This window comes from Dermacentor silvarum, chromosome 4 (genome assembly GCF_013339745.2).
Source record: "Dermacentor silvarum isolate Dsil-2018 chromosome 4, BIME_Dsil_1.4, whole genome shotgun sequence".
Lineage (NCBI taxonomy): Eukaryota > Metazoa > Arthropoda > Arachnida > Ixodida > Ixodidae > Dermacentor > Dermacentor silvarum.
The window spans coordinates 86,065,610-86,090,819 of record NC_051157.2 but is presented as its reverse complement, the minus strand read 5'-3'; the positions used below and the strand labels follow the sequence as shown (position 1 = coordinate 86,090,819).

At 47.5% G+C, this 25,210-nt stretch overlaps 1 protein-coding gene across 1 annotated transcript in view; it reads left to right on the top strand.

Annotated features, from left to right (window-relative positions):
• LOC119450351 (lysophospholipid acyltransferase 6) overlaps positions 1–25,210 on the top strand; it is an 88,184-nt gene that overhangs the window by 53,727 nt on the left and 9,247 nt on the right. Inside the window, exons 6-11 of the mRNA XM_037713785.2 lie at positions 10,475–10,613; positions 14,009–14,050; positions 18,777–18,867; positions 20,083–20,184; positions 23,778–23,881; positions 24,882–25,079. Of these exons, the coding sequence (XP_037569713.1) occupies positions 10,475–10,613; positions 14,009–14,050; positions 18,777–18,867; positions 20,083–20,184; positions 23,778–23,881; positions 24,882–25,079 (676 nt within the window). The remainder of the gene's footprint in view (positions 1–10,474; positions 10,614–14,008; positions 14,051–18,776; positions 18,868–20,082; positions 20,185–23,777; positions 23,882–24,881; positions 25,080–25,210) is intronic.

Sequence of the window (25,210 nt, the reverse complement as noted above, 5' to 3'; positions counted from 1 at the left end):
CATCTGGGTTTAGGTAGAGCGCGCCGCGGCCGTCAGGTGTGTTAAAGATAAACGCACTTGTTTTTGCAGGCTCGACGGCACTGCTGTGTTCCTGAAATGCTTACGGCCCTGCCGTGCATGCTTGTGGCGTCTTGCTCAGTCTCTTTCCTCGTGCCGTAAATAGCGCGCGCTCATAATTTGCTGTTTATTCTGGCCTGTAGTCCACGTGCTCTGGCGCCGCCGTTGACTGTATACTGACAGCGGACAGCAGCGTGGCTGAACGGGCTCTCTTGTTGTTTTAGCCTGTCGGCTGCGAACGGAATTCGAGGCGATCGCGCGAACCGACCGAAGAGTGCTGCTTACGAATGACCCGCCACGTGTAGGCGACGAAATGAAACACGTCGACTGCCGCCTGTTAAAAACGAGTGCTCGAAATGGCTAATTGGCTGATAAAGGAAACGGAGCGTTTCTGGTTGGAAGTATTGTTTACTTGGCTTTGCTAACTACGAGTGCCTAGGATTCATTTTGTTGTTGTTGTGCCCGAGAAAGCGGCGTAATATATAGGCAGTTTTTTTTTTGTCCATAGGATTATGCCACAGTGAAGGTGCAGGTAGCGTTGCGCTGCCAAGCACAATATCGCGAGTTCGATCCCTGCCGCGGCGACAGCATTTCTATGGGGGAGAAATGCAAGAACGCTCGTGTGTACTTCGTTTTAGGTGCACGTTAAAGCACCCCCGAGATGTTTGATCTCGGTGCCGCTGTGTCGTCATGTAGTGGATTCACTTCTTTCATAGTTTGTCGCAGTGTTTTACGTCGGGAATATTTTTCAATGGGCTGTATAGCTGCTTTACGAATATGCTGGACATGAAAGAGTCGATGACCTCGTATCTGACGTTTATGCGGACACTTCTCGTATGGAGTCCACATTGAAAATGGAAAATTCTCAATGCGTTCTGCAGCCGTACGTGGTTTTGTGATTCTGAAGTTTCAAGAAATGCGGTGAAACTAAATGCTCAACTGACAGAAATAATTGGCGCCTGTAGGAGATATTCCCTGCCATGCGGTTCCAGCGATCACCTGGCTGCGAAGATAGGGCGTTTCTTATTGCCGCCGTAGTAATTAACCTCCTTCGTCTGACAGCGAGAGACGTCGACGGCCGCAGCCTGCCCTCTGGCAGCGCATGCTCACAGAGTGCGGCCGCTCAAGATATAAGGCAGATAAGTTAGGATAAAGCGGTCATGTAAGAAGGAACGTGGGTTGAACAGGCTGCTTCTGAACGTGACCGACGCCGTACTCCGAAGTGCATCAACCCCGTGTTCTAGACAAATGTGGCAGGCGCTGCACAAAATGAACAGCGGAGCTGTTTAAGCTCTTAGTTAGGCCGCGTAGTGCGAACAAAAATTGTGGGCCGATCCTGGAGGATGTGCAGAAAGGATCCAAGAGCAATAGCACATACCCCTGTGAACTAGAAAAGCTGTTTAAGCTCGAGGATGGTCCGTAGAGTATACGCCGCAAAACCTCCGCCTGGCGATGACGTCACCATGCTTAGCCTAGCAACGCTGCGCCCCAGCTACGCCGACCGCGCCGAGCCTCGCCACAGCTGCGCGAGCGGTGACGTCATCGCGCGCGCCGCATCGCGTCTCCTTAGCTTTGCCGAGCCATGACGTCAGCGCGTCGTGTGGAGTGTGGAGTGGTTGCCGTGGCTACGCAGACACGGAGCTAAGCCGCGACGTCCACTGCGCCGACCCACGGGATATATAGCTCCGCGTCGCCGCCGCGGCGACACCAAAGCCCCGCCGTCAGCGCGCCGAGCACATCGCCGCGAAGATGGGGCGGCCGAAGAAGAGCGTCACTCCCGAAGCAGAGGAAGCGCGGAGTGAAAGCCACTGCGCCGCTGCTCGAGAGCGAGTGAGACGACTTCGGTCCGGTCCCAAGTATCGCGCCGCCGAAACGTCGGTGATTCGCAGAAGATCCGGAGTTACGGGCCCGCGAAACCGAGCAAAAGCGTTTCAGCGTCCAGAAGCGTCCAGATGCTTTAATGACCCGAGTGTTCGTTGCTCCTTGGGCTGTCGATGATTCCGGGATGATCTTGCGCAAAACGTGGCCGAGTCTCGGAGTATAACCTCGCAGGAACTTGGCCGAACCGAGATAAAGCTAGGTGGGGTTGCCAGCTCCGCTGTTTGCCCAGTTTTCGCACCCCTTGTGTGAAGCTGCCCCTATTTTTTTTTGTCCCTTTTTGACTTTATTTTTTTTCTAAGGGCTATGTCGTGCTAAAGGGAAGCAGCACTGGGCTCGGTCATACATTGGGAGGGAAGCCGCCTGGGAACACCGAGCACTGATTGCTCCTCTTCTTCCTTCGAATAGTTAGGAGTATATGCATCGAGCGAGACAGTTGCGTCGTATACGCCGCGGTATATTCCACTCCCTTGTTAGCCACCATGCACGCCCTCCTCTTGTTTAGGCGCGTTGCTTAGAGCGGTTACTGGGAATTTTTCTTGCTCTAATGTTGCCATCGGAAGAGGAGGGCACCGCTGAACGTTTCGGTCCTACGATGTGTTCACCGAGAAGGTGGGAACGCTGGATTACAAATGGGCGTGAACCGAAAAAGTTTGCATCCCCGAGACAGCCTCGTGTGCTTAATGATCGGTGTCGGCTTTTCCTTTCACGAATCGTTATCGGTCTTGCGAAACTCGTTTCGCTCATTACTCGCACATAGGTAAGTTCTTTGAACCAGAACTGTTCAATCTTTTAATACTGACGATCACGCGTTTGAAAACAGCTGGACGTTATTGCGCAATGTTGTAAAAGTTTGATTACTTTATTTAAACACACAGGGCGCTTATGTTAACGGATAGAGAAAAACGCGGATGAGAGTTGCCGCCTGTCAATTTTCGTCTAAGGGGAAAAAAAAGAGAGAAAGTATATGTATGCAAGTATGTATGTATATGCAGGTCAGTTCGTCCGTTTGTGATTTATTCGACTTTTGCATTTCCCCGTGCTCGCGCCTTGTCGTTTTCTTTTTTTTATGTTTTGCTGTCGCTTTTGATATACCGCTTAGACAGCGTGCTGCCCAGTTATTTCGAGCGAATCGATAGCTGCAGCGAGTGGCCTAGATTTTGTTTACGAAAAGCCGGGCTCGACCAAAACGTCGCCAGATCGTTCCGACGCGCCAGACGAACAAGAAGTAAACGAAGCCCGGCGTGACCTAATTGTATTTGCACCGAAATTGATGATAGCATTGACGGTCTCATTTCCTCGTGGGCTCTAACGTGTTGCTGATACGATAATCAATTAAAATATACAAGAATATATCTAGATATATGCCGGGCGTTTTTGTTTTTTAAATAATGTTTTATCATACAGAATTAAAAAAATTATCCCATGGAAGGTAGCACAATTTTAGTCATGTAGCTGGATTACTAAAAGAGGCAGACATTACTTGCAAGAGAAATCGAAATGGGTAACAGACTAATTAAGGTACTCACTAATATACTTTTTAATTAACTACTTTACGGCACATACTGTACTGTAATTTGAGAATTGCAGCCGATGAGTCCCCAAGGCGTATCCACTTGGAACGAATTTTCAGGATGACGCCAGTTTCGAGATATTTATTCCCAAACAGTGCGGCAAAATACATGGGCGTTCCAGTTGACTTTGTCTTTGAGTGCATAAAACTGCGGTTTGTTAAAAAAGTAAGTGGAACAATAATGCACTTTACCACAAGTTTAATGGCGCATATCTGAAAACCCGTGCGATCTTTAGGAGTCGTTTCAAGTGGACGTATACCTTGCAGACTGTGCATGCAGTATAGTAAATTATTAAAAAGGTTAGTGAAGTTTTGTTAATATGCATTTCGATTTTTCGTACAAGTAATGTAGGCCGCTTCGAGTAATTTACAAAAAATTAATGTGTGCAGTTTTATTCATGATTTATTAATTGAATAGATGATAAACTAGTTTCTTTAAGAATGTAACGAAATTCACGCAACTTATGCTTATTTTAAAATGGGTTTTACATAACTAGGGTCCGAATTATATATATATATATATATATATATATATATATATATATATATATATATATATATATATTCTTTTTTCATTAACAAACATCAACAGGTAGCAGCAAGCAGTCGTACATTAACTCTACGGTGGGCAAGGGTCCCTCTTGGAAGGATCCATTCGTTTAGTGTTACGACTGAGCTAACATTCCATTTACCTGCCGTGGTGGAGTATAGTGACTCTGGCATGCGTAGCCTGATGGCACGCGGATCAAATTCCGACCTCGGCGGCCGCATTTCTATGGAGGCGAAATGAAAAATCCCCCTCTAACGTACATTGGGTGCACGTTAAGGAACCGCAGGTGATCAAAATTCAAAGGAGTCCTCCGTTACGGCGTGCCTCATAATCATATCGTGGTTTTGGCACGTAATACCCAGGAATGTTTAAACAGTTCATTTCGTTTTCCCTTTTTTATCGTATGTCGTGCCAATGGTGCGATCCCAGAAAAGACGGCAATGCGGCGGCATCCGAGCCACGTTCGCGAAGGCCATAAGAATATAAAATGAAGCGGATCGTTAGAGAATTCGAGGCATGCCATGTGATGCGCCCGCAAGAAAGTTTATGCAGTGGTGCGTGTCCGTCATAAAAACGAAGCGAGTGAGCAACTTGCAGTAATCAAGTGTTATAGGTAGCTAGACTACATTACATCACTCCTCGCGCGCCTCGCAAAAAGAGATACACGCGTGGCGGTATCACCGGTTTGCGAGCGCCAGGCTTCCCGTATAAGCAAAGTAATCGGACGCCTACGGAAGAGCCATGTGGACGAGCATATCGCGGTAACGCTTTCAGTGATAAGAGACGAGATAAAAATCACCTTTCACGACGGCCTTAGTTCAAACAGCGCGCGCGAGGATACCCATTAAGAAGTGCGCAAGCGTTGGCGTAAGCACGCTGCATTAAACTGTATATAGGTAAAGCGGGAATAATTCCGAACTATACCGCGGTTGCATACGGCAGGCGCATTGCCAAATCCTGACTGGGAGCTTAGCACTGTCGTTGAAAAGAAAAGTGTACAATCATGCATTCTACCGGTGCTAACATATGGGACAGAAACTTGGAGGTTAACAAAGAAGCTCGAGAACAAGTTAAGGACCGCACAAAGAGCGATGGAACGGAAAAAGTGGTCGCAGTTTCACCTGAAAGGCGAAGCATCAATTGCGATAGCAAACTTGTAGAGAGCTATACGGAGTAATGATATTAGCTTTATCAGCTGTATAAGCTTGGACATGCAGCAGCATCGGCAACACGCAGAACTGTTGTCGACGCCATCGGCGTTTGGCCCGCGTTCGCTCAAAATGCGTGCGGCGTTGGTGACTGTTGCCGGAGCCTGTGATATAAATAGGCACTTGGTGCCGCAGGTAAACGTCGCCTCCCTTCCCTCCCCCTCCCCCACGGCTTCTCGCGCGTCGGAAGAAGGTGCGTTTGCTCGTAAAGGAGAAAAGAGACGCCTACTTCTGCAGCCCTTAAGCGAGCACGGCGCAGAACGCGCGTTTGTTCTCCGCCGTGCGTTCGCTCCCCGTGAAAGACGCGCCCCTCGCGCCCTTTCACTCGCACATACAGCGTTCGGCGACGATTTCTTCTCCAAATGACGTCATACAGAACCTCACGGCGACGGCGACGGCGACGGCGACGCCGACGGCAGAAATCTGCTTTTGAGTGTCCATATAATTGCTATCGCAATAAAATAATCTTAGGAGTAACGTTAAGAGACAGGAAGAGAGCGGTGTGGATCAGAGAACAAACGGGGATAGCCGATATTCTAATTGACATTAAGCGGAAGAAATGGTGCTGGGCAGGCCATGTAATGCGTAGGATGGATAACCGGTGGACCATTAGGGTTACAGACTGGATACTAAGAGAAAGGAAGCACAGTCGAGGATGACAGAAAACCAGGTGGGATGATGAAGTTAGGAAATTTGCAGGCGCAAGTTGGAATCAGCTAGCGCAAGACGGGGGTAATTGGAGATCACAGGGAGAGGCCTTCGTCCTGCAGTAGAAATAAATATAGGCTGACGACGACGACGACGACGACGACGACGACGACGATGATGATGATGATGATGTATACCGCGGTTGCACCGTGGCAGCCACCGTAGAGGGAAGGAAAAATCATTTTTGGCGGAAACCGAGGGATGGCAGCACAGTCAGAATTTATTTAGAAGTCACGGAAGGTTTATTATTATTATTTATTATTATTATTATTATTATTATTATTATTATTATTATTTATTGGCCCCTTTGGAACGGGGTGGTGACAAATAGTCAACTAACCCTGGAGGTTGCAGTACCTCTGCTTCGTTCTGAAAAAGTGCGTCTTTTTTAAACGTGCCTTTGCGCCGCCGTACATGTACGGCCGTGATCGCTTGATATTTGTTGTTTCCGCCACTGCACGCGTATGGCGCTGACCATGAAATAAATAATTATTCAATGCTGTGAACACTCATGGGTGCAAGCAGCAGAGGAATTTCACATTTACTTGAATCAACACCTCTTTTCTACGAAAAACAAAAACTAAACAAATCACAAAAGCACATACACCGATAAAAACAACCAAATTATATTAGCGGTTATATATTTATATATGCCTCATGAGAGTGAGCTGAATTGTGAACAAAAGAGATCGGTTTTAGCTAAGTGATACCAAAGCCGATTTAGGTATGTAGTTTATTACAGCCTAGGCTCTAGACAGAGTGTAGTGGTATTTTAGAAAAATAAAAAGTTGAGCAAAGCTAAATTCTGAACGGCGTGGTCGAATGGCGATCTCAATTCGTCGCCATTTCAACGAATATGCGTAGGTTAGTTTGATTCGATATCACACCGAGTAACACAGCGACGCAGTAAACGACATCGTCACTATAGGAGTTTTCTTTTTTTCCTCGTTTTCGTATTGTAAACTCGCTGGACACGCCAAGTTTTTCTAAAAGAACATTACTTCTATGTCAACGTCTTTAGTAATTGTTTACGGGACGAGGAAGACAGTACTGTGGCAAACGCTGTTGCGAATGTTGATGGTTCCGTGCGTCCACGAAGGTTCCATGTATGGTGCCGTGCCAGGTGCCAAGAGGAGGAGATATCCAGGGAGATTATAAAACTGTTTTATATACACTGTACATGGTATATTACAAGATGGGCTCCATGATATTGGAGCCGTCTACGTGCTAACATCTTTGCATGTAGTAGCGTTTACACCTCCGAGCGTTCTACATGGTCGAGCGTCTCTACATGGTCAAGCCTCTTTACATGGTAAAGCGTCTCTCTACATGGTCAAGCCTCTGTTTTATCCCTTCCGTTTCCCTCTTTCACTCGACGAGGGAATACACTGTAGTTTTTTTAGCCAATCAGCATCTTGGATCAGGTGGCCATATCCCGCACGTGATGTGTCGTCGTTTCCCGCCGGGCTCCGCCTCCAATCTTGCTAGGTCGCCCCCGAACACAGGCAGCGGTTGACACCTTGGGAACCGAACGTTGATGTCGTTCCCCCTGGATTGACAGACACGGGCCCCTTTCAAGATTCGCCTCTCCATAGCGGTCAGTTCGCGGAATCAGGTAGGGCGGTGGCTGTCTCGAAAGGCAGCAGTCGGCGTAGCGTCGTCGTGGTTCGGGCGGCGCTGGTAATTCACGGGACCGCGCCAAGGGGCGACGCTGCCGTTTAGCCACGCATGAGGTAGCCCGGAGACCAAGTGCTAATCCCTCAGTCCCAGGTGACAATTCTCGGCCGCGAGAAAGGGGCGCCAGGTTGGCGCGTCTGAGTCGGCGCCGGCCTCCTGTGTCCCGAAGGACCGCCAGACACAACAACGCACAGGCCGGCCGTCCACAGTGGCAGCACTAAAACGGCCTAGTTCTCTCTCTCTCCCCACCCTTTCTTTATTTTTACCGCTATTGTACAGACAGTCACTTGATACTTATTCATACTGTGGGTTTTGCGTGCAAAACACGTGCATGAGAAGGGAGAAATGGACGACACGAGCAACAAGTCTCAATTGCTGTTTTTATTGAATTAACGTCATTTATTATTATTATTATTATTATTATTATTATTATTATTATTATTATTATTATTATTATTATTATTATTATTATTATTATTATTATTATTATTATTATTATTATTGTTCATTGGCATACGTTGTTTGAGCTGCTTTTGAAATCCCTAGTATCTTGTACCAGTTCGACAAAGCTTCTACTTCAGCAGCGCGTTCGCTGGAACGGCATCGGGGTTTTGAAGCGCTTGGCAGTAAAACACGGAATGTGTGGAATGTCCCCGTACTTCTGACACCGATGCCTTTGAATTAGATCAGTGGAGGAGTGTGGCAAGGCTAAAGCAGGAAAGAAACTGAAGAACTTGCAGTTTTTTTTTCCTGCCCACAAGATGACCTTGTCAGCCAACTTTGCTCAGCCGGACGGCCGTTATGAACGGCCACCTCAATGGATACAGTACAAGTTTGCAACACGTTTGAATATCGGCCCAGCACACAAAAAAAGCAATGCTATAACAGGTTTATTTGTGTGCGAAAACAGGCCTGACACTATCGGTGTTGTTGTGACGGGATGCCGTAGTAGTGTCCTTGACAATGTGTTGTTCTGGCGAAATTCGAGTCTCGTGAAAGTATAGTGAGTGAACAAACTTTAGCCTGGCTGTTTGTTCCTTCTACCTGCTAAGCCCTCTTTTCCTTTTTTTCTTTATTTTCACGCAAACGCCAAAGCAACAGCGTAACATCAGCTTAGTATGCAGACAAAACATTCGCGTGCACCGAACTGTGCACAAAACGCGGTTAGGTTCATTAAGTACAGGTGTTTGTTAAGACAACGGCGGATAAGATGTGACTCGATTTCTGCGCCGTTGCGCTTCGGCGTAGTAATATAGAAAGTTTTAGTACTGCGGCATGATGATACGTACGCAGCACGCAAGCGCTTTGCGGAACGCGGCAGCGCGTGTCACGACAGCGCTTTTAGTACAAGGAAACGCCTACGTACGTAAACCTACTGCTCCCTTTTGTCTCTCGCTCTCTTTTTTTTTTTACTCTTTTGTCTCGCGCTCTTCCGAACAAATGAGAACCACGAGGGCAGCACGTGAGGCTCCCCATCAGGTACGTGCGCAAGAATTGGATGCGTGTGTACGCAGCTGCCGCGTATACACGCATCACGTACCGTTCGTGTTGCGTTCTGCACATGCGCACTTTGCCGAACGTAGCGATCTTACGTACACAACGCCGTTGCGTATGCAACGTACGCAGTACTAAAACTGTCTAATGTCAAAGCAGCGCTCGCCCGCCTTTCCATGGCCGACAAATACTTGTACTTTGCACGTGCGTTCGCTCTGCTATATAGAATGGCTCGACGCTTGGCTAGTTATAGTGCAGCTCGATGAAATTAGTTTCCCTGCAGGATCACGAACGGAAGTGCACGAGGGCACTTGTTAAGACGATGGAAGCATGCGAGTCACGGGTGCTCCTTCGTGCCTTTAGCGGTGCCACACGCAATTGTTAAAGCCCGATTTAGACTGTGGTCGTCATTGGACCAAGTTGCGGTTTGGTCATCGCTGGGACGATGTTGTTTTGTTTTGCCACTGTTTGCTGGTTGTCGCAATTGCCTTGATTGTTATTGACCTGCTTGTATTTATCAGTCGTCTCCCTCTCCCACTGCATAATACTAAAGAGGCAAACAAAATAAAATAAAATAAAATAAATAGAAGCATAGTTTCATTGCAACCCAAGAGCTGACGTGGCACTTAATACGCCTTAGACCGTTTGAACTCATTAATGTTCTCAGTGTATACGCTTGGGCATAAACACACTGCTACGCGATTCCCGCCCGCGGTTTCATTACACCGCCTTCTTCGCCTCATTTTAATGGCACTGGGCATCCAGATTCAATCGATATTTCACACTGAAAGCGCGCTGCCGAACGTGCGGTGTTTCCGATCCGCTTGCAAGAAGAAAGACGACATAAATAAACTTAATGCACGGTAATTCGGTGCACGTTGGTGCACTGTTGTGTACCAACAACGGCGCGTTTAAAATGAAATCACATGCACGTTGAGCACAACTGAGCCCTATTTCGCAGTAAACGTGGCAGCGGAGTGAATGCCAACCGGGCTTTCGCGCTCGATATACAGCCAGCAGAGCGGTGTGACCCGGCGGGATGTCCTCCGTATATAGGAACGCGTGTATTGGCGTGATCGCACTCGGGATTGGCTGACATCAACCGTATAGCGTCCACTGCAGTGCCAAGTTATTGTGACACAGAATGTGTTATGCACGATCAGAGGCAACGGAAGCGTGTCTTGGTGGCACCGCGGCGGTTGCTCATAAACGCGGCTTATACGCAGAATGCGCAGGCGACTCCACTGAGGCATAGCGAAATGCTTTGTGTTGGTTGGTTAGTTGTTTCCGTTCGCGCACGTCTGACTTAATTGGTTCTCCGCATCGCAGCCGGATGCCGAGTCCGCTGGAGTTCTACAGCTACGTCCTGCACTACCACACGCTCATGTGCGGACCGCTGGTGTTCTTCAACGACTACATGGACTTCATCCGGGGAAAGCAGTTCTTGAGGCACAGCGTCCGCACCGGAGTACGTATTGTATGCGCATGCGCGAACGGGCGAAAATCTGCGCGCGGTTGGTATAAAGGAGCTTGAGCACAAAGAACCAACCACTGTGGCAAGGTGGGTCTGGTAATTGGTGGTTCGTGCTGATGGGCCTCGACGAATAGCGTATACACAAGGCGTTGTTACACAACGACACTAAAGACGAATTCTCAAAGGGATTTTTAACCCCTCGATAACTACCGTATTCGCACTTAAATAACGCGCCACCACGAATATAACGCGATGGGGCAGTTTTGGTCTCTCAGAAAGAGAATAAAAATATTAAGGTTATAACGCGAAGTTTTGCCGCAAATAAACGATAATACGACGCATCAAAGCGGATGCCCGCAGGGCTTTGGTGATCGTTATTGCGAACTGCCTTCGCAGTAACGAAGAAAAAAAAAAGTGAACGAGAGAGTGCTGACGTCTTTGTCACTGTCGGCGAGGACGGCGTCGTCCTCCGTGACAACCACCAAGGTTATTGGACAAACAGAATTTCAGAAATGCCCGCGACTCAATCGAACTTGGCAAAGCCTTTCACGGATAGCGCAGTGAAGCACCGCGCGACTTCGAAGGCCGCTCGCAAGACGCGCCTGCACAAAGAGCCGATGGTCTTGCTCAAGGTTGCGATTAGTACGCCGTAACCGCATTGATGCGGCACCAACGGCGTTGCAAATCGGGAGAAGGAGGACTGCTCAAAATGCACAGTGTGCAACTCCCAGCTCGCCGCTCTTGTGCAAGGCGAAGTGGCAGCGGACACGGAAAGTACGGAGAACACGGCGAGCAGGCGAAAATAAATAAATTAATTAATTAAAAAAAGAAAAAAAACGCGTTAAATTTGTGTCACGAGCCTGAATATATGGCGAGGCGCGTTCTGAGATCAGAAATCTAAAACGAATAAAAGAAAAAAATGCCTTATATTCGTGCAAATACGGTGGTATGTAACGGTCGTCCGATGGGGCCCTTCTCTTTGCGAGTTCATCTTTTGTACTGTCACATATATGGCTGCCCTGCAACTTGGTGGAGGGTTATTAAGGCGAAAGCCTTATGTGTTATTAGCCAGTTGACCTTGAGCGAAAACGCGTCGGTGACACGAAAGGTACAAAAAGGCTACGAACCCTCGACGTTTGGCGTTAATCAAGGCTACGAACCTTCGACCTTTGGTGGGAGTCGAACCTTAGACCTTTGGTGGTAATTAAGAAGTTAATTAAGGCACATATAATTACTATACTGTTAATTAAGGCACTCGAACCCATGGCCTTTGGTGTTAATGAAGGCGAAGTTAATTAAGGCACATGTAATTAAGATATAATTAATTAAGGCGCTTGAACCAATGACCTTGAGTGGGAGTCGAACCCTCGACCTTTGGAATTAAGAGGGCTGACTAAGCGAATTACGCTAAGCGAATTAAGGGGGATGACTAAGCGAATTAAGAGGATGAGTAAGCGAATTAAGCGGATGAGTAAGCGAATTAAGAGGATGCATAAGCGAATTAAGGGGGATGTGTAGGTCGTGTGTCCGTCTTTAATAAATCGGCACTCGAGCTTTCGCGTCAAGTCCTCTTAGGGGATAACATAAGAGACCCTGTGACTTTTGTGCGAGACACCGCCGCAGGGCACTGTCTTTCCTGGCACGCAACTGCGCGAAGTGTACTTACGAGCCACTTTAGATGTATAAACCGTTATCACTCTCTTCATCTAAACTGCAGCTTGTACACTTGTGAAGTGGCAAGGGCTATGCCGTTTAGGCTCTGCCACTTTCCTTGTAAGTTCGACTCCGTAATTTGATTTACGATTCAATTCAATTTAATACTTTCCCTGTTCTCGTGTTACACGTTAAGCTAAGTTCTGACGGCATTTTCCTTTACCTCGTACCTACCGTTTCCTCGCACGACTCTTCTGGAGGAGAAATCAGTGTGAGCGTATACGTAATCTACCAAAACACAAACGTTTTAAAATAATAATAAATTTAAAAACGTCGCTGGCACGATGCCATAGCTTTCTGTCTGCTTATAGTATATGTGTAACAAAGCTTGGTGAACTTGAACTGGATGTTTATTTTTATTTAATAAGTGGTACAGCCGTGTGCTTACGTCATTTATGGCTAAAACGTTTAGCACTTTGTGACATTCTCACTCGTAGGTGTTTGAATTTACGACAGCTCTTTAACGCACGCGATTCATAATTCGGTTGCTTTTGTGCAGATCGAGTGAGCAGTGTTTTTCTTTGCACGCACGAGGAGTGTATGTCGCTGGAACGGCAACCGGACTGGCCGGTGCCCTGTGTCGCGGCGCAGTGCAACCACCCGCGGTCGTTGCTTGTTGTCATGCCCAGAGTGAACACGCGTCACCGTGTATTGTCAACAAACTGTCGACTTCATGACGCCACTTCTTGAGACAGCGCAGTGATGCGTGTTTAGTCGACTGTCGAGTGACATTCCAGCCTCTTTTAGTTACTGTCATCAGGACTAAAATATACAGGGTGTTTCAGCGAACACTTTCAGAATTTATTTAAGGTTGCCTGTGGCAGATAGCCCAATTCTAGTTAATGAGCTGGTCTACTCGAATAGGCGGACATTACTTGACACAAAAAATTGACATGCATAATCGACTAATTAACAAAAATTCACTAATTAAGTTTTAACTAATTATCTGATGGCCCATATTGCAATTTACAAATTGTAGCCGTGGAGTTCGCAAGGCAGATCCACTTGGAACGAATTCTCAGGATGACAGCAGTTTCGAGATAATAATTCCCTAACTTTGCTGAGAAATGCATTGGCGTTCCAGTTAATTTCTTAACAAAACGTCGCTTTATGCATTGAAGCACAAAATTAACTGGAACGCCAATGCACTTCTCCGCTAAGTTCGGGAATTTTTGTCTCGAAACTAGTGTCATCCTGAGCATTAATTCCAAGTGCATCCGCTTTGCGAACTCCACGGTTACAATTTGTAAATTGCAATATGGGCCATCAGGTAATTAGTTAAAAACTTAATTAGTGAATTTTTGTAGATTAGTCGATTATGCGCTTCAATTTTTTGTACAAGTAATGTCCGCCTCTTCGAGTAGACCAGCTCATTAACTAGAATTGGGCTATCTGCCACAGGCACGCTTTAAGAATTTTTGAAAGTGTTCGCTGAAACACCCTGTATAGAACACGCATAAACGGACACCGTGATGTACACGACAAAAATGCTCACTCTGTGCGTTTATGCGTTCTTTACTATTGATTTTTGCGCTTTTATGACAGTAATTAATACGCTCAACCAGCTGGCCCATATCTGGAAGTGCTTCCAAGTTCAGTCTCTTGCGGCTGCGCGCTTAATTTTTGCTGCACTTGTGACTGATTCGACGCTGGTGGTCTTCTTTTTACCGATGCAGCTTCGGGGACACCCGACGTCTGTTGTGGAGCCGTCGCCAACTGTAAGTGACCTCTTCTCCGTCTTTTCAGGACTATATCTGCTGTGTCGCCGTGCGCGCTTTGTATGCATGGTAATTTCAGGCACGTATATTGTCTACATAACTGGCCGTAACGGTTTCTAGTTGTACACAGTATAGAGGTGGGGAGAGGCACTAGAGCGTGTCTCTGAGGTGTGTTAATCAGAGCAGCCAACCACAGCTGAATGTGTGTTGTCAAATGAGAAGCTGGCCCATAGTGACTGATAGCGACATCGGAGGAAGGGCCTATCTTTGGAGAGAGGCTACACATTCAAGGGCCTAGATAGAGGGGACAGATAAAAAACTTTACTCCGCTTTACGGGTCGCGTAGAGTTGCTTATTGACACATTTCTCAATAAATAGGTAAGTAATAAATAAGTTTCGAGAGCATGCGACAAGGTAGCAGTGGATGGATACCAGACAGAACAGGCATACTCGAGCTTGGATCTCACCAGAGATATGTAAAGTAGTAGTTTCACGCTGGTAGGGGCGGAACGGAAGTTTCAGCGCAAATAGCCACGCGGGCGGCGGGCATTCTTAATTACAAAATCAACATGCATACTCCAACATCAATCAACATGCAACATGCGTATTGTTTACTAAGCCAGGATGTTCAGTGCCCCGTTGGCCTGGCTCTAGGTAACGTAACAGTCAGAAACCTCAGGCGTTCCGTTACTCCGAGGTGCGTTGAAACGACGCAGCTTTCCTGCATCTGACGTTTCTTAACCAGCGACAGATGAAACGTGTTATCGAACTACTTCCGTCGAGACGTAGAGTGTAAGCTAAGTACGGATATTATCCTTGTTCAGTATATGTGACAATGGCGCGGCTTGTAATATAGACGCATGGATGCCGCGACGAAAGTAAGGCGTCGAGAACGTGTTCCGCGCAGTTTCTGCTTGAGAGGGACGATAAAATACGGAGACACGTTCCGCGTAATCGCAACGGCATTGATTGCGTGCGCTCCCCATTCTCCGTGCCTGGTTTGCCGATGGACAGCGGGAGCTTGGCACGACGCAAGAAGGGCTCGGAGCGGCTTAGACGCCTCCTGTAATTTCGGTGGGAACTATGGTCACGCCCGTGCAGTAAATGCAGCTACGTCGAGCTGTCTGGCGATTTAAGCCGCCGCCACCATTTCGTGCTTCTGCTGCTGCGGTGTGCGGTTTTTTTTTGTACGTCACCAGTCCAGCGCTCTCTGAAGGGGCAACGGATGCTTTGGGCTTAGTGCGCGCGAGCCGGGCAGAAGCCACGACCATCAGCAGTATGGCTGTATGCTCATACTACCAAAGAAACAGAGTAACTTCGCTGGAACCAACGAAAAGGCGTAATCCAAGAAGACGCCGTGCGCAGGACACACGCTCGTTTGTCTCGTATACGTTAGATCTTCTTATTGCATTGCGTCTTTTCGCTGGTTCGCCTTCGTTATACGTTATGCACGACCTTCCCCAGCAAGCGACTACTCTACATAATAAAGAGATAGAGGCTCTTATCGATAGGATCGCTAATACGGAGACGCCGCCTTGCATATTATAGGCGCCTTTCGAGCAAGAGCACGCAGAAACTACCCTACGCAGCGGCTTAGCGACTATATGGTGTTGCGCTGCTAAGCACGTTGTCGCGGGATCAAATCCCGGCCGCGGCAGCCGCATTTCGATGGGGGTGCGAAGTAAAAACGCCCATGTCCTGCGCATTTGGGGCGCGTTAAAGATCCCTTCGTGGTCAAAATTAATCCAAGGTCCCGCACTACGGTGTTCCTCGTAATCAAATCGTGGTTTTGGCGCGTAAAACCCCAGAATTCAATTCAAACGTGGAATGGTTCCTATAGCGGATTCGATTAGCGCCGTATTCAACCGCACCCCAAAAGCGTGCACGGCTGTGCAGAGAGTTTTCTTCCACCGGTTCCGTTTATCACACCGAGTATTGCGTGAGGACAGCCGGCATCGAGCCGGGGATTAAGCCGCCTCGGCACTCTGTTACTCAGCACTCGGTCCGCACCGCCGCCTCCCCGTCCTATAGGCAGTAAACGCATGCACGTGCCTCCGTGCTTCTGTGCATCCTACCGAAAGAGAAATGCAGCAAACGAAAGACACGTAGGGGGAGAGTACCTATCGGCACACTATGTAATGGCTCACAGGATGCAACTTGACACAGCGCCGAGGAAAACGAGTGAACAGACGCGCGTGTGGTTGGCCTTCAAGTCCCCTTCACCGTGCGTGTGCAGCCTTAAGAGAGAAAGGAAAAAAAAAAAGTTGTGATTTCGGTTTTGTCTAACTGATCGGCGATCGTTTTCCAGATGAATGCTCTATTTTGTTGCGACGTTTCTATTATACAGGTGGAGAACTGTGTACGGTACTTGAGACGTGTCTCAAGAGCTGGATATGCGTGCGTCTTCACAGGAAAATTGCATTAATCAAAGCGGGCTTTTCCACAATAAGATGTCGTGTGGGGAGAAGCCTACTTCAGTATTTTCCTTCCAATTACCCGTGATATAGCCTACATGTCGGGAGTATTAATGTGCGCGCGTAGCCAAAAACGTCACATTACAACGGTAAACGACGCCAATTAATTAACAATGTGTTAGTTTCGTTTTCTTCAGTATGCAGTGTATATGCAGTATATGCAGTGTATAGTTAAATGCACTGATGCGTCCCAGTTTCTGTGACACACAGCATCGGCCGGGACACTTTGGTGAGGACCACGAATTAAGACGTTATCCAAGGGATGTTGAACGGTGGCACTTCATGCAAGGCTGAGTAGTATGGACGCGTGCCATGAAATAGACCGTGAGGATATTGTGGCTAAGCACGTGTGACCGCTAGGGACATAGAGCCTCGTTCTCGCAGAGCCTTCGCAACATTGCGTTGTCCTGGCTGGTTAGGCCGGCTAGGAGGTTTGAACCACACTGCTGAACGATACATTGTATGGCGCTGTGGAGATTCGTGGGGACTGAAATCACTCTAAAGGTCACTTGCAAAAGTGACGGTGTGAGTAGAATATGTTCTACTTGGGTAGCGGAGTTAGATTTTATACGAGAAGGCATGATGTTTTGAAGGAACGATTGAAAGCGAAGCGTGAGTCGATCCTTTGCCCTCTTGATGTTTAGATCAATGCCAATGCGATTGAGTCGTCAGGACATCATTTACAGGCAGCGTCCTGATGGCGCAATCGTACCGAGTAAGGGCTGAAAGTATCTATCATCTCACAGTGCAATGGGCAGTAACGCATCACTACGCCGTACGCAAATGATTACGGTAGCGTGCACTAAGTTCTTAACATTCACAGACAAGGACGAGTTCCCTGCGTTCTTTTCTTGTGTCCTCGCTTGTAAGCGCTAAAAAACCGTTCCAGAAAATTGTTTTCCCCATCTGAGCAAATTGTCTTCTCACTATACAGCGAGCATGAGATAGCTCGGGTGGGGATAACAAGTGAAAACAGTTTGAACGACGGCGAAACAGGACAACGCAAACAGGCAAGCGTAAAATACATCGTAACTTGTTACCTTCCGCGTGCCATTTTACGTTTCTGCAAACGGTTTTATTTTCGCATTTGGAATTTTCTCTCGCAGTGGCGTCGAGCCTCCCGACCGATGCGAAGTCCGTCTGCCGCAACGCGCCGTTGCCGAGTGACAGTCTTGGTTCTTTGCGTCATGCGCAAATGCAATTAAGGCAGTCGCTCGCCTATCGCATACTACGTCGTCGTCAGCATGCCATAAGTCGCATTTATACAGTTACATTTTCGCAGAGCCACGTTGTCCATCGGAGGAGTCGTTTGCAGTGACTCATGCGTGTTATGATGTCCGCTTCGTCTGAATAGACCTGGTATCTCTGCTCCAGCCTCCGCAATGCTGTACGAAATATAGCCAATGCGTTAAGAACGTCATTTTGCCCCAGGAATGTAGCCGCTCTACTTGACATTTCCTGCAAAGCGAGACAGCTTGTAATGGCGTTATTCAATCCGCCAGCTGTCTTTCCCGGGCTCTGTCGGCGCGCGGTCATACCTCGGGCTGATGGGAGGGGGTGAGGGTGCGCTATCAGATTTTATATACCGTATTTACTCTTGTACGGTCCGCATGGTTCACGTTGAAAATATAAGATGTGGAAGAAAACGTTTCATTGCAGATTTCTCACAACAGTTCGTGAAAGAGAGCAGGCTAAGTTTAGTCAAAAGGAACAGCGTAAGCGAGAGACACGTAATTGTTGCACAGGGTCACCAGTGTTAGCTTGTACTGCGCAGTTTATTCTAGGACATGAGATAAACATAAACTCTCTTTGCGTAATAGCCGTGTCTCGTAACGATTTCTATAGAAGAGAAAAAGTGCAGGTTTTTACGACAATCATTAAAAATAACATCAAGTTACCATTCCACCAACGATTATTATATAAGTGCGCGCCTTCGGAGAATGTGCACGTACAAAGAACATTTACGTTATCATTCAGGACAGCGATTATTCCCAAGTACGGGTCAACGCGACGTGTGAAGTGCTGAAGGGCAGGAAAAGGAGAACGAGATAGTTGAAGTGTCATTTATTGTTAGACTCAATGGAAAAGATTATATGGGCTGAGGGAGATTCGCTGAATGTTCCCTGTCGTATTTCAAATCAAATGAAATCAACCAAATGAATATTTATACAACATCTACGATGTTCGGCTACATTGTACCGTAATGTCCTTTGGTATTTTGCTTAGTGCTTTCTTTTGATTTTTATTTGCAGTGGGCGACTCTACGGAAGCTTTTCGTTAGCTTCATGAGCGCCGTGAGCATCGTTTACCTGCTTTCTGCCTACCCTATCGAATACATTAAGCGTAAGTACTCAATGGTCGATTGTGCTTGCTATCGGCTTTTTTTTAATCTATAAATTTTGTTCTGTGGAAAACACACTGCTGCAAAATATTGTTTTTATTATGCATACGCATGAGTATGCGCATGTACAAATATTGTATTTGTTTAAGTATGCACAAGTAAGTGCACGCGCGAGAGCTTTAATGATAAAATAACTTGTGGGACTTATTTTTCTTCGTGTTACGTCTATGTTATAATCCATCTCATTCGCAAATATCTCCTATGGGACTTGGCGGGTTCCCTGGATTACCGATACGGCACCGCAGCGGTTTATTGATGGTCGTCATGTTATTATTATTATTATTATTATTATTATTATTATTATTATTATTATTATTATTATTATTATTATTATTATTATTATTATTATTATTATTATTATTATTATTGTCACTGAAGACGAGGACTTTTGACGTGCTGACAACCTTGCGCGCGCGCCAACGTCGGGCCAGTAATTATGTAGGGTGTGCTAGTTACACGTACACATATAACATTCGTTAGACTTTACGCAGCAGCTCACTGAGGCGAGATGGGTTGTGCCTTGTGCCTTGTACCCAATACTTTTCCCGATCCATTATTTAGACCATGGCTTTAAAATTGAGTTACAGGAGCGTCGCGTTTTGCCGAGCAGTTCAGTCACAGGCATGCCACGTCATCGGAAACTTTTGTCTATTTGTTTCTGCCTTGTAGGAGCCCGTGTAGCTATTAAAAAAGAAAAACAAATTATTATAGAGGGAAGCAATACGCAGTCGTCGTGTTGTTCTGTGACGTGAGCTGCTATTGCGAAAGCGAAGATTGGCGAATCGACGTGTGTGTTCTTTAGCTGACAAATTGGCTCTTTCAACAATAAGCTTCATTGTGTCGATCGCATCTAAGCGTTCACAGTCTACATCTCTAATGCTCGGGAAGGAACGCTAAATATTTTTTGTGTTTGCATTGAGACGTGAGCTAGTTACCCGCTTCTCAATGCTACGTTCATTTTTATTTTTTGCCCTCTTCACCTGCTATGCTAGGATAAGGCTATTCCCCCAAAAAATAATCAAGAAAGAGAATAAATGGTGTGTGTGTGGGGGGGTGCGTGGGGATGTTGTGTGTGTGTGTGCGCGCGCGCATTGATTTGCATTGTGGGATCAGTTACGTGCGTAATTACTGACCTTTTGCACACTTCTCTCTCGCAGAGGATGAGTTCCTCTACAATAGGAGCAGGTTGTGGCAAATGCTGTACATCATCTGGGCCACTTCGCTACACCGGCATCGGTACTACCACGCCTGGACTCTAGGTACGCTGGTTATTCTCCAAGAGCGACTCAATTTACAGCTAGCTGATGCATTCAGTTATGTTAGTAGTGCGACAATAACGGAACACGAAGATAAGAAAAGTGCACGATCCCTTGGGTTTCTTTCTGTGCCTCCAATAACCTGTATACCGCGTGAATTTAACACGCACATGTACCCCCCAAATGTCCCAACTCTGCCACCCCGTCAAGTCCTATACGGTTCCACCAGTGAAGCCCGTATTTTTATAAAACACTTAGGGTGCTAGGAAAAAAAATGGCGCTTAAAAAGTTCAGTGCACGGACGTTACACCGTAAAGATAAAGATAAAGGATGGTGCTGTAAGAATGCGCACATTCTTCGATATCTTATCGCTGAACCTCCTTAGACGTTTCAGTAGGCGGACTCAAAAGATCGCACGAATGCGCGAACGTTAAGTGCCATGAGAAGTTAGGCTATTAGGCTTTGTTCTACGATTATCAGTTGTAGTTACTTGCTCGCCCAAAAGCACATGGTCCATGATCTGTGGCGCCAGCCGAATAAATCGTAGACCATTTGGATTACCGAACGAGTCCAGCAGCACTGTATTGTTGTCACTGTTGCTGCATGTGACTAAAAAAGGAATTCTCGATATTCTTTATTCTTTTTTTTGTGTGTGGGGTTGCGTGTTCAGATGTGTAGCTTTTCTTGCCGATTTCATTTCGGCACTGTTTTGCTGGTACAACGGTCAGCACAGCTTGAGGCAAAATATCGGAGGTCGATAAGCGATGCATGTTCTACGCTAGGTGACTTTTGTTTGAAGCATGTTCCACTGAGTCATTTACGCGAGTCCGAAGCGAGGGGTCAAGTCAGAATTTGGGATGAGAAAAGCCGACCCGACAGCGATTTGCTTACTTTTTAGCGAGTCTAGATGACAGGTGCACTCAGCGTCGAGTCGAGACGACAGAACGTATGGACGCACCTTCCAGTTTCAGGAGTTTGCCTGTGTACCACCGACCCGATGCGATTACGTTTACATGCACGTTGCCAAGCGGATCGGACTGAGTCGACCTACATTGTGCGAGTGGATTGACTCTCCTCGACTCGGCAACCGCCGAACACGACTCGCTGTCGTTGACCTCAGGCCGATTTGCAAAAGAAGAAAAAAGAATTGACAGTTTCGCCCGAAGGCGAGGTAGCGATAGCACGGTTTAGCTCCGCGCTCGAGCTCCCTGCCACGGTGTTCTAACAAGACGCGGAGGCGAGTCATGGCGCGACGTAGCGCGCGAGAAAACTGCTGCTATGCAGCAGGAACACCTCCAAGATACCAGGTGTGTCAGTGACGACAGTTAACGTCACTCACAGTAACGTCAGTAACGGCAGGCGTGTCAGTAACGCCGCCTCAGGCGGCGTTACCGGTGTCGCATGCACCTCGGTGGTGCACGAGACGAGACGTTCGGAAAACCGTCGGCGTCTGTCAGCGCAGACAGAATGGATTAGATAGATCGAACCTGGCATTTACTGTCCGTTCTGGTCAGACCAGTGTGTACACCATGGTGTGGTACGGTGTATGCATACACGGCTCCTCAGCAGGAACGCTGTGTGCGCGCGCACAACACCCGTGCCAGCAGCGGAAGCTTCAACGCTGCCCTGGATCTGGCAGAGCCGACTGAGCAGCGCATCCACTTGGCTTCGTCGCTTTTGCAGTCAAACTCACTGCGTGTCTCTGAAGACCTTGTAAGCCTCCACGCGGTGGCCGCGCATGGTCGTCGATGCCGTGGAAGCTCGACGGCGCCAACGGCGCGGACGCGCCTAGTGTGTGTATATAATTGCTGTCGCGATAATAAAGAACGAGCCGAGGTGCGTCACTTTATTCGCCTGTCTTTGTACGGCGTGAAAAGCGTCAATTGAAGAGCAAAGCACGCATTGTGCATCACTCGCACGAGATGTGCTGTCTGGAAGTACCTTATAAGGCCGTTTTTGCTTGTTCTGAAGAACCATACGGGATGGGATGATCGACTGTGGTGGTCGACCACTTTTTGCGTTACCCCAATTAATATCGCTCGATTCCCGTGTGGCGTACCCAGCTGAACTTCTCGGGAGTGCACGCAGTGGTCGACGCGTTGTCATGGCGGCTGTAAAAGCGCTATTAACGCGACAGCGTTAAGGGCCCTGTGTCGCAGAAAATCCGGCGTCGGCAACCGGCGTCGGCAACCGGCGTCGGCGTGCGATGTCGGCGGGTGGCAGAGAAAATCATCCCCAACCACGCAGGCCCTCCGAATACATTTAGGTACATGTATACGACACGCCTTATTATATGACATGCGGTATATGCGGGTTATATTGCCACACCATTCTGTCACTAAAGTTGCTCATACCTTGTCTTTCATTCTTGGCAAAGTTATTCCTCGGAATTTTGAGAATGGCAATCCACAAACAAATCTCATGGAACAAAACACCCACAGCGCATGCCTTTTATGTTAAATCTTCTCAGACTCAAATATTAAAAGTGCGAAACAAAAAAGTTGTCGCAGTTTCACCTGAAAGGCGAAGCATCAATTGCGATAGCAAATTTGAGAGAGCTATACGTAGTAATGATAGTAGCTTTATCAGCTGTATAAACTTGGACATGCAGCAGCACCGGCAACACGCAGAACTGTTGTCGACGCCGTCGGCGTTTTGCCCGCGTTCACACAAAACGCGTGCGGCGTTGGTGACTGTTGTCGGATATGATAAGTGGTTCTTGAGGGAAAGGGAAAGGTTGGCGCTATCTTCTGCAGCCCTTGAGGGAGCACGGCTCAGCGCCAAAGTTGTCGGAGCCTCTGATATAAATGATAAGTGGTTCTTGAGGGAAAGGGAAAGGTTGGCGCTATCTTCTGCAGCCCTTGAGGGAGCACGGCTCAGCGCCAACTGATATAAATAGGCACTTGGTGCCGCAGCTAAACATCGCCTCCCTTCCCTCCCCCTCCCCCCACGGTCTTTCGCGCGTCGGAAGAAGGCGCGTTTGCTCTACATATATGGTGATTGTAAAGGAGGAAAGGGACGCCTACTTCTGCAGCCCCTAAGGGAGCACGGCGCAGAACGCGCGTTTGTTCTCCGCCGTGCGTTCACTCCCCGTGAAAGCGCGCGTCCCTCGCGCCCTTTCACTCGCACATACAGCGTTCAGCGCGCGGCGACGATTTCATCTCCATTGACGTCATACGGAACCTCACGGCGACGGCGACGGCGACGACGACGGCGACGCCGACGGCAGAAATCTGCTTTGGAGTGTTCATATAATTGCTATCGCAATAAAACGGAAACCTGAAAGTTTTGCATTTTTTTTGGCGCGGCTGTGCAATATCTCCGGGATCGCCCCACGCAAGAGGCCATGTTTCTACCAGAAAGCTCGCCTTCGTGCATAGCGTTCGCCGCCAGTGTTTCCCGGTAACCATTACGGTTGCTTAAGCTGCAGTTGTCGGGAAGCGTGAGAAGCAGTCAGGGATCTTTGAATGCTATCGCGTTCCACTCTTAAAAACGAAGCTTAAGCGTTCTCCAATTTTTTTGTACCTTATTTCATTCGTATTGTACTACTGGTGTACGCAAATAAAGGAAGTGTTTCTCTTGTTCAACGTGCGCAGGTGAAGCAATTTGCAATGCTGCTGGCTTCGGTTTCAACGGCTACACAAGTGATAACAAAGCGCGATGGAACCTTATCAGCAACGTGGACATCGTCACCATTGAGGTACGCGAATGATATGGTTTTTAAACGGTTTCGCGGCAAATTATTTCTTCAGCTATATGCTTGAGCGACGAGACAACTGGCGTAGGCGCTTTAGCCGCTTTCTCTAAAATTGGTCCACACGGTCCTGACGTTTTAAAAGGGAACAGTGGTGGTGCATTTTGTAGCAGAACACAACTCCATTTTGGGGCCTCAGTGGTGTTCCGGAAGTACTCCTATTTGACCATTGTTTAATATCGCGGAAGCCGCCAGATTTATCATTGTGAATCTGCCGGAAGTCTTGCTTATTTAGTGGAGCTCAGCATGCTTGCGTCGCAGATGTTATGGTGTTGCACTATGTCTCGTTCCTTTTATAAACGATAGTGACAGTGACTCCAAATATTTGCATTAATCGTCATAATGTAATACATTAAGACGCATAATGTTGTCTTGTTCTGTTATTATATCTGTAATTATATTTGTATTAAATGTGATAAAGATCGCGAAAATTTCTAGCTTCCGCCTTTTTTGCGTGTGTAAATCTGCGTTTTTGTCCAGACTTTTTGAATTAGTAGACAGCGCTGCATGTATTGAAGGTCGTAAACGAGGCTCTTTTAGTTCGTTTACCACCTCTATCCTTTTATTCCCGGAAACTGTAGCACGCTACAATTTTCGATTCGAAGAAGTACGGAAACGTACTTGCGGGAAAGTATTATATATCGATGGTTACGAGAAGTGCACGAGACTTGTCGTATGGCAGAGGAGTTTGAACATCTTCTTGTAACATAATCTTGTAAATCTTTCTCACATCTTTCTTCTAAATTTCTAAACGTACTCCTGTTTAAATCTTCGTCTCTATAGCGGACTTTCAGCCTTCAATGCTGTCACGTTTGGCGATACTCTTTCACTGCGCCAATGAAGTACACATCGTGTTCGCCTTAGCGGATGAAGGCGAGCAGAAAGTATCTTAAAGGAGTGGAATCCGAATCGGCCGTGCATTATTAATCTGCCGTCCCACGCGCAGACTTCGACGAGTCTACGCGAGCTGATCATAGCGTGGAACAAGTCGACTCAGACCTGGCTGCGCACTGTGTCGTACGAGCGGGTGCGCCGCCACCGGACCCAGCTGACATTCATCCTGTCGGCCATGTGGCACGGCTTCTACCCGGGATACTACCTCACCTTCGGCACCGGGACGCTCTTTACCCTGGGCGCCCGAGCGGTGAGCGACCTTGCTCATGCTGTTGTTCTGCGCTTTCTTTGCTCGAGCTTATAGCCAGCGGCCAGTTTTTTTTTTTTTTTTTTTTGTCTGCGCAAAAAGCCCGAGCCCAGGGCCGGGCTCGGGCTTTCTGG